The sequence below is a fragment of the Salvia splendens genome, chromosome 9 (assembly GCF_004379255.2).
Source record: "Salvia splendens isolate huo1 chromosome 9, SspV2, whole genome shotgun sequence".
In the NCBI taxonomy this organism is placed as follows: Eukaryota; Viridiplantae; Streptophyta; class Magnoliopsida; order Lamiales; family Lamiaceae; genus Salvia; species Salvia splendens.
This window is the reverse complement of record NC_056040.1, coordinates 17,327,352-17,343,349: the sequence shown is the minus strand read 5'-3', so window position 1 is coordinate 17,343,349 and position 15,998 is coordinate 17,327,352. Positions and strand designations below refer to the sequence as shown.

Below are 15,998 nucleotides of genomic sequence, written 5' to 3'. Positions count from 1 at the left end.
ATCAAATTTATGTGATCGGATATCGTGCACGCTTCCGCTGCCAACCCCTTCAAGGATAAAATGTCGACGTAGCATGAGAAAAAAAATTGACAAATTTATAAAGTGAAAATATGTTTCACAATTTTTTTTTATTTAACCACAAGTGTACCGACCCATCTTTGGCGGAATTCGACTAATTTTACTCGATCGGACTTACGATTAAGGTCAATAATTTTTCAGCGATGGTTTGAACCCGTGACCTTAAGGTCACCTGACTCACCATAGGTAAGTTTGTCTAGACCATCGAATTTTCTCGTTCTTCCTACCCTCTTCGAATCTACATTACACATTACCAAATCTCGTCACCGAAAACCCCTCTCCGCTCAATAATTTCCTAATTCTCAATCTCGGTCGATTGAAATTCATCGTCTGATAATCAATTTCATTGCATTTCTCAATCAGGAAGACAGAGATGCGTTAATTGTGTATGGATACGTCGTTTACATAGCTTCTCTACTGATACAGACTTCATTTGCGTATCGGTCTCTACGGCCGCTGTAATTTATGCTTTTGTCAATTGATCTGGATGCTTGGAGGGGATCTGGCTCCGGGAGAGGAGGACTTTTTGGACAAGGAATCGAGATTAGGAGACAGAATGCCCGGGATAGCGCAGAAGATTAATGTTTGCGGCGATTCTAATCCGACTGCTTATCACAATTCAGTGGTAGGGAATGGTCACTCCTTTAATGGATCGTCGGTCTCCGCCAATGGATTCTGGTCCCAGCATCGTGATGATATTAGCTACAATCAGCTGCAAAAAGTATGTTATCAGCTAATTTACATGTCAGTTTGATAAGAATTAAGGTGTAGTGTGTGTTTGACAGTTTTTGTTGATGGAATGGGGTGAGTTCGGTTTATATATTTGTTTGGAAGGTTGTAGGGTTGAATTGGAATACTAGAAGTTGAAAATTGAGTGACGCTGACAATGCTATATGGATGTAAATTCCAAATTTTCCTTGCTTTTGTTCTATGTTTGAATTATTTTTGGGGGAAAAGAAGTTGTTGAGCTTATGCTTACTTGATACCACTGTGTTGTACTGATTTTGGTGGGTAACTTGAAACTTAAAAAAGTTTGATAGTGTTTTTTTATGCATTTGTTGCATTGTGACTAATGCAAATGACCTAGTATGTTGCTTGATCATGCGCTCTTTCAAGTAATGCCATTTAGGTTATATTTCTCATGCTCAAATTCCACGTGTATAGCCTTCTATATTTCATTTAGGCCAGATATTTCCTTGTTTCATTCGTGTCTCATCTTATTCTTAAGCCCTTAGATGAGATTTTATGTCGCAGTCATCTGAGCTTCTTCCTCTCTTTTTCTATGTTTCATACAGTTTTGGTCTGCGCTGTCAACACAAGCTCGGCATAAACTTATGAGGATTGACAAACAGACAATATTTGAGCATGCTCGTAAAAACATGTACTGCCCTAGATGCAACGGGTTGCTTCTTGAAGTTTCTTTACAGATTGTTATGTATGGAAAGTCTCTGCAGCAAGATGTAACGCGCCATTACAATGGGCGAGCCACAAACAATCAGAACTGTGGCAACTTGTGTATTGACAATGAGTGCCAAGATAACATGATAGATCCGTCTATACATCCGTGGGGTGGATTAACCACTGCCAGGGAAGGTACTTTGACGCTGTTGGACTGTTACCTTCACTCAAAGTCTTTGAAGGGTCTCCAAAATGTAAGTGTCAACTCTACGTAGTTTTGTCTTCTTTTGTGCAAACCTTAGGTTAACTCCCTTTAATATGAATCAGGTATTTGATAGTGCACGTGCAAGGGAAAGAGAACGTAATTTGCTCTATCCTGATGCATGCGGAGGAGGTTTCCGGAGATGGATAAGCCAAGGAATGACAGGATATGGTAGAGGGCATGGAACAAGAGAAACTTGTGCTCTTCACACTGCTAGGTTATCAGTAGTGACATTGGTCGACTTTTGGTCAGCCCTGGGAGAGGAGACTCAGCAATCTCTTCTAAGGATGAAAGAAGAGGACTTTCTTGAAAGACTCATGTATAGGTGTGCCTCCCTCTTTTTCCTTGTTAGTTCACCACTCACTGCCCCTTCAATGACTTTAACAGGTTCAAACAAATGTAAAGACACCAATCTGTGTTCATGCTGTAATTATATGTTTCCTCTATCCCATCAAAAGCGATTCGTATTCCTTTTAGGGACGTCCCATCTAAACTGATTCGTTTCCTTTTTTGGCAAAAAATAATATTTTTCTTCTCTCTTACTTTGTTCTTTCTTCACTTCTCTATTTTATTCTCTCTCTTACTTTATTCTCTCTCCACTTAACTTCTTAAACATTACTTTCTAAATCTTGTGCCCTAAAGAACCGCCTCGCTTATGGCGGACAGATGGAGTAATTTTTTCTGCTAAACATTGTGTTATTCTAGTTTTCAGTTTCCCATTTAATACTTTGTCTCCATTGGACAAGGATGTGGCATACAGCTTCTGGAGTAGAAATGTTATAATGGTTATTCATAAATATATATTGATCTTCATGAATTGGCTACACTTAGCACAATATAAAGATCTTTAGAGCTAGGCTAACCCATTCTTTTTGGTAGTCCAGAACATTCAAAGAATAATTTAAAGATCAACTTAGGGTGTCATATGATCAGCCTAAATTAAAGGTATGGTACAGATTCTCGTATAAGATGTAGTCTTATTTTATCCAACTCAATGTCCAACACTCCAACCAAAATATTAGTTGGAGATGTGATGCTTGACAGCAAATATCCTAGCTCCAACCTTTTTCATTATCAAACTTATAGTACTGGAAGTTAGTTTGGGTTTCCACTTAGCAAGGCATTGTACTATCATCACACTACTGAAGTAAATTTCCTAAATCATTGCTACTTGATATGATTCAGCCTATATATAAAAATTGGTGTTAAGAAGTTTCATTTCTATCAAAAAGTTGTCTCATGATTAAAATTTGCCGTAGTCATCTTCAGAATTACAGGGAATAGTGAATTTGTTGTACTTTTACAACAAATTAATGTGATATGTATATAATTTAGCATTAAAACATAGTACAATCTACCTTATACTTGAAAAGTTTGTGCAACTTATGAGTTAAATCCTTTGAAATAGGTCAATGAAGTTCTTATTCGATGTTCGTTCAAGGACAATCCAATTTGAGTTCAATGCAAAGAAACTTCTAAATCCCTTGTTTGCAGGTTTGACAGCAAAAGGTTTTGTAGAGATTGTCGAAGAAATGTGATATGCGAATTTAAGGAGCTGAAAGAGCTGAAGCGTATGAGAAAGGATCCTCGCTGTACCAGCTGGTTTTGTGTAGCTGATTCCATCTTCCAATGCGAGGTGCACAATCTGGATTATCTAGTCATTCTTTTGGAAATATGATATCCTGGTCCTACAATATGATAGAGATAAGGCGGTGGATGAATGCATTTGAGCAAAAATGAATGAAACAGCCAGCTGGAGAAGAAGCGGAAGAACAGAAACATCGAACCAAAGGAATTAAGGAACAAACTAAAATATAAATCTGAATCAAAGAATCCTCTAACGAGGTCCTACGCTACTACTGTCCTAAACTATTTTCCAAGACATATAACACTTCCACTGACGAGCTCTTTATATAACTACAGCAAACTCATACTTTGATTAAGGCTCCTGACTAAATAAAGACTCCTAAATCAACTCTAACTCTATAATATCTATCTCTAATTCATTAGTCATTACCGATAAACAAGACTTATCAACAACTGATAAATAATAACTAAAAGTCCTCTTACACTTACTCTGTTGTTGAAACAGCCTTGTCCTCAAGGCAGGAGTCACTGCATTAATTGATAGAGAATAGGCAGTCAGACACTAAACGAGAACTAACAGAGCATAAACTTAGGAAAAAAAACAAAGATAATCCTCCTTCGAGGCCCTACGGCTAAACTACCTTCCATTGAGAAGTTATTTACTATAACTAATAACAGACTCCTACTTTGAATAAGGCTCCTAACTTAATAAAGATTCATAAATCAAATAAAATCTATCTCTAAACAAATACCGATAAACAAGGCTCTGTGTATGATTATTATTTGTTGAAAACTTTTCATATTTAAACTTGGTCTAATTTTGGGGGACGGCCTAAAAAGGTAAAATTAGTCTATTTTTTTAGGTTGGAGGGAATATTAGTTTTATACTAGCTCCGTCCCACAATAATAGTCACATTTTTCCATTTCCTTCCCATAATAAGAGTAGGGCTGGAGAAAAATATCGAAAAAATGATATATCGCTCGTATCGTATTGAAAAATATTGAAAAATTATCGGATTTTCGATATATCGTAATTTTCGATACGAAACGATACCGTATCGTAAGTTTTCGATACGATAACGATATGAATTTCCTTATATCGCGATATATCGTTTTATATCGAATATACGATATATATCGATATTTTCGATATATCGAATTTCGGTACGATATATCGAAATATCGATACGATAACGATATAGATATCCTCCATATCGAAAGTTCGATATATCGAAATTCGATATATCGAAACTTTCGATACGATAACGATATGAAATTCTTTCATATCGATATTTCGATACGATATACGATACAACGTTTTCGATACGATATATCGTATCGACCCACCCCTAAATAAGAGTCACATTTCACTTTTACCATAAATAGTAAGTAGGTCTCACATTCCACTAACTCTCTTCACTCACATTTTATTATAAAACCAATATAAAAGAAAGTGGGCCTCATATTCCACTAACTTTTCCAACCCACTATTCCTTACATTTCTTAAAACCTGTGCACACGTCAAATGTGACTCCTATTTTGAGACGGAGGTAGGAATAAAATGTGAGTGGGATAAAGTTAGTGGAATGTGGGTCCATTATGAGAAGTAGTAAAAAGTAAATGAGAAAAAATTTCAAGTAAATGAGAAAAATTTTCACAGACTGACGAAAATGGCAAATTGAGCCATTTAATTGCAGACGGAGGGAGTAATAACTAAAGATAATGTTCTAGAATTCAGGAGACTTCCTCTAACACAATATTACTGGAATAATGATGCATCTTGTACTTCAATTTCTCAGGTTTCTCATGATACAGTTCGAGTTGATTGGCATCAAACATTTTTAGATGCTTGTGGAACGTATCAACACTTTGAATGGGCTGTTGGAACTGGTGAAGGAAAATCTGACATCTTGGATTTTAAAAATGTTGGGCTGAATGTAAGGGATCAAGTGAATGGTCTTGATCTAAGTGGTCTGGGTGCTTGCTACATAACTCTGAGGGCTTGGAAAATGGATGGGCGATACAATGAACTGTGTGTGAAAGCTCATGCATTGCGAGGGCAACTATGTGTTCATTGCAAACTAGCTGTTGGTGATGGATATGTAACAATTATAATAGAGGAAGATATCAGAAGATTCCTTGAGCATGCAGAGGATGCCGAGGAAGAAGAGGTAAGCTTGTTGAAAAGAAGAATTTGCTTTATGTTTTCTTCTCCATAATTAGTCCTTTTCTATTAAGCCTATTTAATCCCTGATATTATGATTAATACCTATGTTATTTTCAGGATGATGAATCCATGGATACAGATGGAAATGAGTTTGATGGCGAGTGCTCTCGTCCCCAGAAACATGCAAAGAGTCCTGAACTTGCTCGAGAATTTCTCCTAGATGCTGCAATTGTCATCTTCAAGGAACAGGCATGTTTATTATGTTTATATCTCATTCCTTCAAATTTATGTTTTGAAATTTACATGTAGTTAGGAATTATTTCTGGTTTCCAACACGAATGATCATTTGAAATCTTAGGGAACTACCTTAACTTGCACAAGTCCCAAGTTGTATTGTTAGGGAACACGAAAGTTTGATTTTTTTTAGTGAATAGGTTTGTTATTACTTATTAGCACTATGAAGTTTCTTAACTTGACAGATGTTCCTGCAGGTTGAGAAGGCTTTTAGGGAGGGAACTGCCCGACAAAATGCACGCAGTATTTTTGTCTGTCTTGCTTTGAAATTGCTGGAAGAACGCGTGCATGTGGCGTGCAAAGAAATCATCACATTAGAAAAACAGGTGCTTTCATGTGTAATATTTAGTCAGGGGCAGCTATCAATCTACTTCAATACTATTTTTTCCTGAACTTGGACTGACTCTCACTTTTCCCATTCAAATCTGTATTTACAGATGAAACTACTTGAAGAAGAAGAAAAGGAGAAGCGTGAAGATGAAGAGCGCAGGGAGCGTAGGAGAACAAAAGAAAGGGGAAAAAAGCTGCGCAGGAAAGAAAGGTTAAGGGAGAAAGAAAACAGATGTACTGAATCGAATACAAATGCTGTGGTTCTTGATACTCGAGATGAGGCAGAATTTTGCGCTGATGAGAGTGTTAATAGTGGGAGCACCGATGATTGTGAGATGGAAACAGGGGCAGATACCCCCCAACCCAGTCCTTTGTCCCAAGATATTCAAGATGGCCAATTTTTGATGGGTTACAGTTCTCCAAATATGGAAAATCGCCATGAAGACATTTTGGAAGAGGAATCAGGCAACACCAGAGATTTAAACAACTCTTTTCCTTATAATCACTATAGGTATTCTCGCAGGACACCTAGGTTACATAAAGATATCGAGCAGGATTTCACCTCAAAGTGGTCCGATAGGAGAAAGGGTGCAGCAATATCAGAGAGTGAAGTCACTACTGGCAAGTATGAATCAAGATTTCATGCTAATCGCTTTGAATCTACAAGGACCAATCATTGCTTCAATAAGCCGTTAAGAACGAATGCTGCAAAGTTCAACCCAAGAAATGGTCCAAAGTTGAGTGAAAAACATCAGTGTACCAATAACAGAGAAGGTGGCAGATGCGATTACCAAGATTGTAGTTGTAACCATCCTAACGACTATCGAGCAAGGCATGAGTCACATATGTTAAGATCAACTGGAGAGCCTAAATATGTGAAGAACTTGGAGTCATCATTTGATATTTCAAAATCATATTATCGAGAGGACTGCACTCAAGCTGAGTGTGCACGTGAGTTTAATGGGCGAGTTAAGTCCAACGCCAACTGTGGTAACTTACCTGTTAGAAAGAAAGTCTGGGAACCTTCCAATTCACAAAAAAAACGTGCTCAAAGCAACTCAGGAACTGATGTTGCCTTTAAGCCCAAAGTTGAAACTACTGAGTCTGATCGAGTTCCTGAATCATCTGGTACTGCTATTTCTGGTGAATCAACAATTTTTTCAATCGAAACTAATAGCGAGGACAATGAACTGGGGGACTTGGCAAAGTCTGGAAATGGTACTTGCAGAGACAGGGATAATGGATATCGTTCAATTGAAAAGGCAGAGAATTACATAAAGGTGGAAGAAGCAGAGGATGGCGAATTAAGTTTCATGGCTAAAACTCCACTCAGGACAGTAGGGTCATTGCTAAGCAGATCTTCCAACTCTGACAGCTGCTCTTCATGCCTAAGTGAAGGTGACTCCTCAAACTGCCAAAATCTGGAATCAACGTCCACATCAGATTCAAAAGAGTCTAGCCAAACCTCTGAGGGAAGAGATATGTTGCATTGTCTTGAAAGTAGTTTTTGCGAGTGTCACAAAGTTGTGGATGATCGAATGACAACAAGAGCAAACAGCCAGGAACTAGCTTCATTGAGCAGTTTGCCTGCAGAAGCAGCCACATATTGTGAGAATGTGAAAGCAAATGCAGGTATAGATATTCAGTCTCAAAGTGTGCTTCCCACTATGATGCAGAATCAGAGCATACAGTATCTCACCTATCAGGCCACAACAATGGCTTATTACCATCAAGCTCCGGTTTCATGGCCAGCCGGTCCTACTAATGGATTTACGTCCTTTCACTACCCCAACCATTACTTATATGCCAATGGGTTCGGATATGAATTGAAGACAAATGCACAGTTGATGCAGTATGGGGGCTTACAGCATCTCCCTCCACCACTGATCACTCATGTTCATATGCCTCTCTTCCCCAGTGCAGCTAATGTAGTCAGTTCAAAGGATCACAGTACAGATTCAACAGTTGCAGAGGATAGCAAGTGTGAGAAGGGGAATGATGATTTCTCTCTCTTCCATTTTGGTGGCCCTGTAGGATTCAAACCTGGGGAAGCTGTCACTTTGGAAGGAGGACAAGGGTGTGATTTGTCGGAAAAGAGTCCTCATTCCTGCAATACAAAAGAGTCCATAGAAGAATACAATTTGTTTGCTGCCAGTAATGGCATAAAGTTTCCTATTTTTTAATTTGTTGTGGTTTTGTGATACAAGGAAACCTGAGTGGGTGATGGAGGTTTGAGTTTTGAGTGCTGTGTAAACAATAATCCTTCCCTGCAAAATTTTAGGGTTTTTTTATTACATTATACATTGATTGTTTTTATTTGCTTGTTCCAATGTCTTTTCCCGAGTAGTACTAGTGTATGTTACCGATTCCTGGCACATTGATGTTTTTTAGATGAAGATGTGTTTGTGCCATTGGCATTATATGTTTGTCAAAAATGAAATGCCTTAAAGAGTATATGTACTCCGATCATTCCTTGTTAATTGAATCACTTCTTTATTGCACTCCATCTTACGAAAATGAGAGTAATAAATAGTAGTGGTTAAAATGGAGAAAAAGTAAAATTATTGTCTTTCTTATTTGACATTTTCTCCATTTTCATTTTTTCAAAGAGTGTTAAAAAAGAAGTTACTAAATTAACAAGTAACGAAGGGAGTATATAGCTTTAATCTAACTAGGTTAGACGATCCTCCAACCTATTGGTTGGTGAAGAACCACGAGAAGGATTTGCCTTCACTTGTATAACAGAGTGATTAAGATCTTCAAGAATTTATGAATTCAGTAAAAAAAAGATCAAATCTTGCTTATACAAGCAAGAAACAAGATACATCAATACAGATTCAACTCCCACCAACATTTGCATTTAAACAGTGAACAAGTATGTACTCGAACTCGGCATATAAAATCTCTGCCGTAATCCCAATATGGATTACACAAGTCAGTAGTTATGAAAAGGCAAATAAGGTCAAAAAGAGTGATTTTTGTTTATCATTGAGGAATCATATCATAATCATCAAATTTGACTCAGAAACATATGTACTCTTTCATCATCATAATATTTAAGCATACAGTTAAAAGCACTAATCCCAGGCACTGGGGTATCCTCCGCCATAGCCACCGCCACCATAGCCACTGCCTCCTCCTTCATGGTAGTCGCCGCTGTTGTTGCCTCTATTGTAAGAAGAATCTCTTCTAAAATCACGACCTCCAAAGCGCCCACCTCCGCGTCTACCTTTGTTTCCAAATGAAGCCCGGCCTGCAAACCGAGTCAACCAATCGGGCACCTCCTGATTCGCTTCCTTCATCAACTCAGCTAGCGATTTTGCCAATGACATGTTGTTCTCATTGAAGAATGCTGTCGCCAGTCCTGATTTGCCAGCACGACCTGTACGCCCGATGCGGTGAACATAGTCATCAATGTCATTAGGAAGGTCGAAGTTGATAACATGCGCAACATGCGGGATATCAAGACCGCGAGCTGCCACATCAGTTGCGACTAGTATTGGCGTATTTCCGCTCTTGAATGATCTTAATGCCGTCTCTCGCTCCTGAAATCACAAATTAAACAATGTAGTGAAACAAATGGGTTGGTATGGTGGAGAGAGAGAAATAGTGAATATCTGAGGATCCAGCTGCAGTTGTAGCTGAACTGCTGAAGTGACTCTCGGGGCTAAGAGCTAAGAACATACAACATAGAAGAGCAAAGTACATGTGCTCAATGAAAATTGTGAACACTGGATATAGTTAGGTTTCTGGTATCAGATATAGCAGCTTTCGAAGTCCACGACACTATACATCAAGGTGTGCCTTCTCCAACTTCATAACATCATGTTGAGTTAAGGTGCGGTATATCTTAGTTGCTTGCAGTGAAAATTTTAAAACAGAACACTGAGAATCACCTCACAAAAATCTCGCAGCCACAAAGTAGTGAATAACATAAAAAGTTGGTGATTAAAAATCTAATGACTAATTGCACAGAAAATGGACTAGGTCCATCAGAATCTCCAAAGGAAGGCAAAAGAAATCAGCTCGATCACTGCCAAGTAGATATACAGAATTTTCAAAATATCAAGTCAAGTATAATCAAACTATTCCCATGAACTCAGAAGTAAAAAACCACGATAGAAAGAGATGTAATGAGTATTCTAAACTACATTATTTTCTGACCTGTTGCGTTCTATCTCCATGAATTGTAGTAGCAGGAAATCCGTTCATACATAACCAGTGTTCCAAAGAATCAGCACCTTTTTTTGTCTCCACAAATACTAAAGTAAGAGCGTGCTGTCAAACACCAGGAAACAGAAATGTTATTATCAACAGAGGATTTTAGTAAAAAAGTGATTTACGAATATATGCTGGTATATCATGGGGAAAATATGAAGATCCTTAGTAACCAAATGCAGTGGCATACCAGATATGGAACTGCAGCTATTTATGGGGAAAGTTGAAAGTTGCATACTTAGTATTGGCAGTGTTACCATATAACTTTAGGTAATTTCTTGTTATGGACATGGGGAAGAGCACACTTACTAAGATATATCATCCGCAGTCGCCTAGACTCGAAACAATGCATCGCATGTCCCATTTGCAACATGTTCATGATGAAATTTGGGGGTCACAAAATCTAATTCATTCATGTTCTAGTGTTGTGTTGTACGGTCCATACATTTGTGGGAATTTTGAAGGTAGAATTATCTAGTGTATACTAGGTAAACCATGTGTATGCAAATAATGAGATTTTAGAGATTTGATTCCAGCCAATGACACACAGCCATCCGTGTCTTCATTGATTTGAATATTAGCAACTTGCATAGGAAAATTAGTCCTATTTTTGGCCAATGGTTCTTTTATTAACTTGTAGACTGTAGTCTAAATCACCTGGTTATAGCCTATAATTTATACAAATCAGTGCGCCTGAACCTAATTCAACAAATAAAAGTAAAAGATGAGAGTACAAATGAAGTTTAGGACTCCATCTGTATGCATAACCCCTACTTCAAAAAATTGAATATTTAAGGGCCAAAATAAGTTTTCCAATTTGCACTTAAAACTCTTCTTGTTGATAATCTACATTAACAATGTAATACTTTGATCAGATGTAGAATTAAAAAAACAAAAGATCTAAAAGGAGTAAATATTATACTATGTATTCACTATTCACTAGAAAAGCATACCTTCCCTTGAACTCCATTTGCTCTTTGTGCATGAATAAGATCCATCAAATGGCTTCTCTTATCATTCTCATGAACATATTCAACTCGCTGAACAATTAAGTCTGTACTAGAACCAACCCTTCCAACTGCCAAAAATATGTAATTTGAAAGGAAATCTGATGCCATTCTCTGCATTCCAAACATTAAGAAGAAATTTGAGAATATCACATGTAATTGGAAGAAAACCCAATGTCATAGTCGCCATTCACAAATTAGTAGCCTATCAAATAAATTGTTATATATGCACTTGGTACATAAGCCCAAAATGATGCTCAAGGTCTCTTTTTTCATCACTTATCATTGACCAAGTCAGAAACAGAATTCGACATGGATCCTTGTTGCAAGAATCAATGGTAAATTCGAAATCTGTTACTGGATAACCAATTGGCGTCAAGAATTTCCTAGCTTGTGATTCTTTTTATTAAAAAAAAATCAAATCTTTAATGCTTGTGCTTTGCAGATAATTTCATAGACAATTAGGTGGAAAGTAGCAAGAATCAAGTGAACACTACACAATATAAGATTGGTTTACGAGTTACGACTTTGACCTGGATCTCTTTTGGAAAGGTTGCACTAAATAGCATTGTTTGTCTTTCACCAGGTGGTGGCATATCCATCTGCTCCACTATCTTTCTGATCTGAGGCTCGAAACCCATATCCAGCATTCTGTCTGCCTCGTCAAGAGCCAAGTATCTTATCATTTGTAAAGAAACTTTGGCTCTCTCGAGCAAATCAACCAATCTCCCAGGAGTTGCAACCAGAATGTCTACTCCCCTCTCAAGTTCACGTAGCTAGACAAATGAATTACTTTGGGTCACCTTTATGTTGTAACAATTGTAGCAAAGATATTGAAGCTGAGAGCAAGTAATAGGACATCTACCATGAAAGGAAACCTCGCGTTTTACTAAATTATAAGGGACAAATCTTTACAACATCTAGAGAACATTTGAACCCAAAACAAATCAGCAATTTTTTGTACATCTTAAATCATGAGTATAACAAAAGTTGGATGCAAGTGTCCCAGGGAGAACGTGAAATACATATACAAGTTTCTCTTATACACCGTGGCATGTCATATATTTTCATGAGTTTATAGATTTTTATTTAAGGGATAGCCGAAATGGAATATATAGTACTCTGTGTTTTATGTATAATAAGACAGCAATACATGCATGCTGCACAACGCATCCCCCTCATATATAGATTTTGGAACCAAATCCGACAAAAATTAAACGAGGCTAGATTTTGGTCAGTGTAGTAGACTGTCATTTATAAGCCTAAAACAAAATCATGAAAGAGTGTGCTCATGTGAAAATTTAAACGGTCCACGCTTTGATTTAGGGATCTTTGTTATGCCTCAAATCTTAATTGGCTGGCAAGAAAAATCTCAGAGCAAAGGTCAGAGTCTGGTGGCTCACTCTGTCTTTTTGATGACTTTGTTTTAAGAAAAATGGTTGACAGTGGTTAAATATGGGGATGGTCTCAAATGAATGAATGAATCACCAGCCTAATAAGACAAAATGAAAATGGGTGCACACATGTGTGTGCGGATGAAGATAGTTGAAATGTGTCTTACTTCAAAATTTGTTAATTCGTAGTATAATTGCACAAGTAAAATCACATCATGAAGCTCAAGAAAAAGGCAAACCACAAAATCACTCGAGCAATCTATATGTTCCCATATTTCATCCTAGCATGTGAAATTAATTTTTTTTAAGTAAGCACGTGACATGAATTATTAACCTATCATGCATTCACAACATGCAACTTTTTTCCCTGGGAAAGAAAGGAAACGTTTTAATCAACAATAAGAAATTATATTTACAAACCTGCTGATTTATTGGTGCTCCACCATAAGCAACAACTACTCTAACACCCGTTTGATATGAAAACTTTCTAGCTTCCTCGTGTATCTGCAGTTTAAATGCAACACAGCCATCAACATTCCTTCTCATCTAGAAGTTCAAAGAATATATATAAAAGTAACAAACACAAAAACAACAATATTTCAATAAAGATGCCAACCTGCACCGAGAGTTCTCTTGTAGGTGAGAGGATAAGAGCAAGAGGAAAAACAGTACGAACTCCACGTGGTCTCTGGGGGAAGTTTCCCTTAATAATACCAGATATAATTGGGAAGCAAAAAGCAGCTGTCTTGCCAGACCCTGTCTGAGCACAAGCCATTAAATCCCGTCCAGCTAGCGAAATGGGTATTGCATGTCGCTGAACAGGAGTTGGTTTAACGTATTTACACCTGCGAATGTTCAAATTAAGTGCATCCCCCAAATCAATCTCCGCAAATGTATTCACAGGTGGCGGCACGTTACCCCCACTCGTCTCAACAGGGATATCCTCATAGGCATCAAAGTTAATGCCAGAATTCTCCTGCTCATTAAAAGCAGGATCTGCGTCAGCATCCGCATCATCATTACCAAAGGGATTGACCTCCCTATCCCTGCCACCCCAACCCCCTCTCCCTCCCCAACCCCCACTTCCACGACCCCCACCACCATACCCTTGTCTTCCATACTCAGTCCTGCTACCACCCCACCGGGATCCACTAGTGGGTCCACCAGAACCAGGCCTATCGTTAAAAGACTGCGGCCCACCAACAGATGGAGCAGGTGGCTCGGACGCTGGAGGTCTGTTCCTAAGGTGTGGTGGAACATAAGCAGACCTAGCTGCAGCAGATGGTCGTTCATTCCCACCACTTGTCCCAGCATTGTCCAAAGATCCACCAGCTGAGTTCTCAACAGCATCTGCCCATGAAGACCTCATTTTTCCCAGCAATTCTGCAAAAATATGTTCCCAGCTAATACAAAAAAAACTAAGTAAATAAAAATCCCAACTTTCCGGTATCACATTCTAAAAGCTCAGTCTTATTACAACCAAATCAACCTCACACATCGAAATTTTTAAACTCAATTCTCCCCGATGTAAATTAAGATGATTGAGAAATCAACACAAAAACAAAAACAGCTCACCACTTCGTAAATGCAAGCAAAACAAAAGTTAATGAGATCGAGCAAGCTGAAAAAAATGCACGGACAGCAAATTAAACAAAAATCGAGTTCCTTTCTCTCCCCTCACACGCACAAATAAGAAGAATTCTCAAAAACTCGAAAAACTTGGATTGCTTATGCGGAATGCAGAAGCATAAAGCTACAAAAAGAATGCATGATTTAGGGAAAACTCAGCACACATCAAAGTGCGTGAAAATAGAGGAAGTACCTGAGATAGATCAGCAAAAGATTTGGGTTTGGAATAATTTGTTTAGCAGATAGACGGTGACACCAGAATTATGGAAAACCCTAGCTACCAAATAGCAATAAATTAAAAGAAATCGTGGAGAAAATTTAGGAGCTCAAAATGGGACAATTCAACATAATAATCGGATTTTTATTACAACATATTTTCACTCTTACCCGTTTCTTCTACTTTTCAACTTTCACTTCATTTGGTAAACAAAAACGTGGGTGGGGTACTTCACTTCATATACTAAGTCTATCTCATCGGAGTATTAACTTTTTATTTCAATAGTATTTAGCTAATTTTCAACATTTCTAAGACGATCGCTAGTAAATGTAAGACCTGTCACGACTCACGACCCAATCTACTAAGTACTAACCAATACTCCCTCCGTTAAGGGATGATTTCTGTTGGGATTTACGTACACAAGGCTTTCACACACTCAATAAGATCACACACACACTCACTGTTGTATGAGATCACACAATGCAGGAAACACACACACTCACACTTTGAGTATTGAAGATGATAATCTTGGAGAGAAAACTGGAAAACTCTTTATTGATTAAACTCTATTCTAAACTACATACATGGTGAGCTATTTAAAGCTCTATAATCACGTAGCAACTGCTACTAACCAACTACAAGAAGAATCAAGAAAGCAAGAAGAATAACCGCTATATCTCAGCTAACTAACTGCTGCTCCAACGGCTAGTTCGGCTAGGTTGCTTCTACCTTCTCGGTTCAAGTCCGAACTCCTTCCTCGGTTCAAGACCGAACTCATTCTCGGCTTACAACCGAGCTCTTCCTTCTCGGCTTACAACCGAGCTCTTCCTTCTCGGCTCATTCCAGCTCAACGCCGAGCTTCCATACCGAGCTTCCATACCGAGCTTCCATACCGAGCTTCCTTACCGCTGAGCTTACCGACTTCTGCCTTCTTCTTCTTCTTCTTCTCGGCTAGTACCAGGCTAGTTCCAGCTCGGTAAGCCGAGCTTACCGAACTCCTTTCTAGCCGAGCTTCTTCCAACTGAAATGAGCACTCCATTATTACAATTCTCCACCTGAGGGCTCATCTCAGTTCTTGCACAAACATTGATCCATTTCTTGCAATGATCAAACTTGTCTCTACCTAGAGACTTTGTTAGCATGTCAGCCGGATTGTGCAAGGTGTTAATCTTAATCACCTTCACTCTCCCCTTTTCAATCTCATCTCTAATGAAATGCAACTTTATGTCTATGTGCTTGCTCCTTTCATGAAAACCCGGATGTTTAGCCAAGCACATAGCTGAGCTGCTGTCACAATGAATCACCATTGTCTTTTGGTCAAAACCAAAGTCAGAAATCACTCCCTGAATCCAAAAACTCTCCTGTACAGCTGCAGTGAGAGCTATATACTCTGATTCTGTTGTTGAGAGAGCAACAA

At 38.3% G+C, this 15,998-nt stretch overlaps 2 protein-coding genes across 4 annotated transcripts; one reads left to right on the top strand and one right to left on the bottom strand.

The window, feature by feature from the left end:
- The first annotated feature begins 290 nt into the window (after positions 1-290).
- On the top strand, positions 291-8,432 carry LOC121748229. The gene is made up of 8 exons (XM_042142459.1): positions 291-799; positions 1,374-1,730; positions 1,804-2,063; positions 3,233-3,374; positions 5,125-5,496; positions 5,610-5,741; positions 5,984-6,112; positions 6,224-8,432. Exons 1-8 carry the CDS (start codon positions 566-568, stop codon positions 8,297-8,299), a joined length of 3,702 nt encoding a protein of 1,233 aa, XP_041998393.1. The 5' UTR covers positions 291-565; the 3' UTR covers positions 8,300-8,432.
- A 641-nt stretch (positions 8,433-9,073) lies between these two features.
- Positions 9,074-14,781, bottom strand: LOC121748601 (DEAD-box ATP-dependent RNA helicase 37-like). Of its 3 annotated transcripts, XM_042143068.1 has the most exons (8): positions 14,752-14,781; positions 14,558-14,641; positions 13,352-14,138; positions 13,156-13,239; positions 11,875-12,117; positions 11,288-11,455; positions 10,281-10,394; positions 9,074-9,661 (listed from the first exon to the last, which is right to left on the bottom strand). In XM_042143068.1, exons 3-8 carry the CDS (start codon positions 14,102-14,104, stop codon positions 9,194-9,196), a joined length of 1,830 nt encoding a protein of 609 aa, XP_041999002.1. In that variant the 5' UTR covers positions 14,105-14,138; positions 14,558-14,641; positions 14,752-14,781; the 3' UTR covers positions 9,074-9,193. The 3 variants fall into 3 exon arrangements, with proteins under 3 accessions (XP_041999002.1, XP_041999000.1, XP_041999003.1); XM_042143066.1 differs by lacking the exon at positions 14,752-14,781 and having other exon boundaries at positions 14,558-14,714; XM_042143069.1 differs by lacking the exon at positions 14,752-14,781 and having other exon boundaries at positions 13,352-14,118; positions 14,558-14,701.
- Between the last annotated feature and the right edge of the window lie 1,217 nt (positions 14,782-15,998).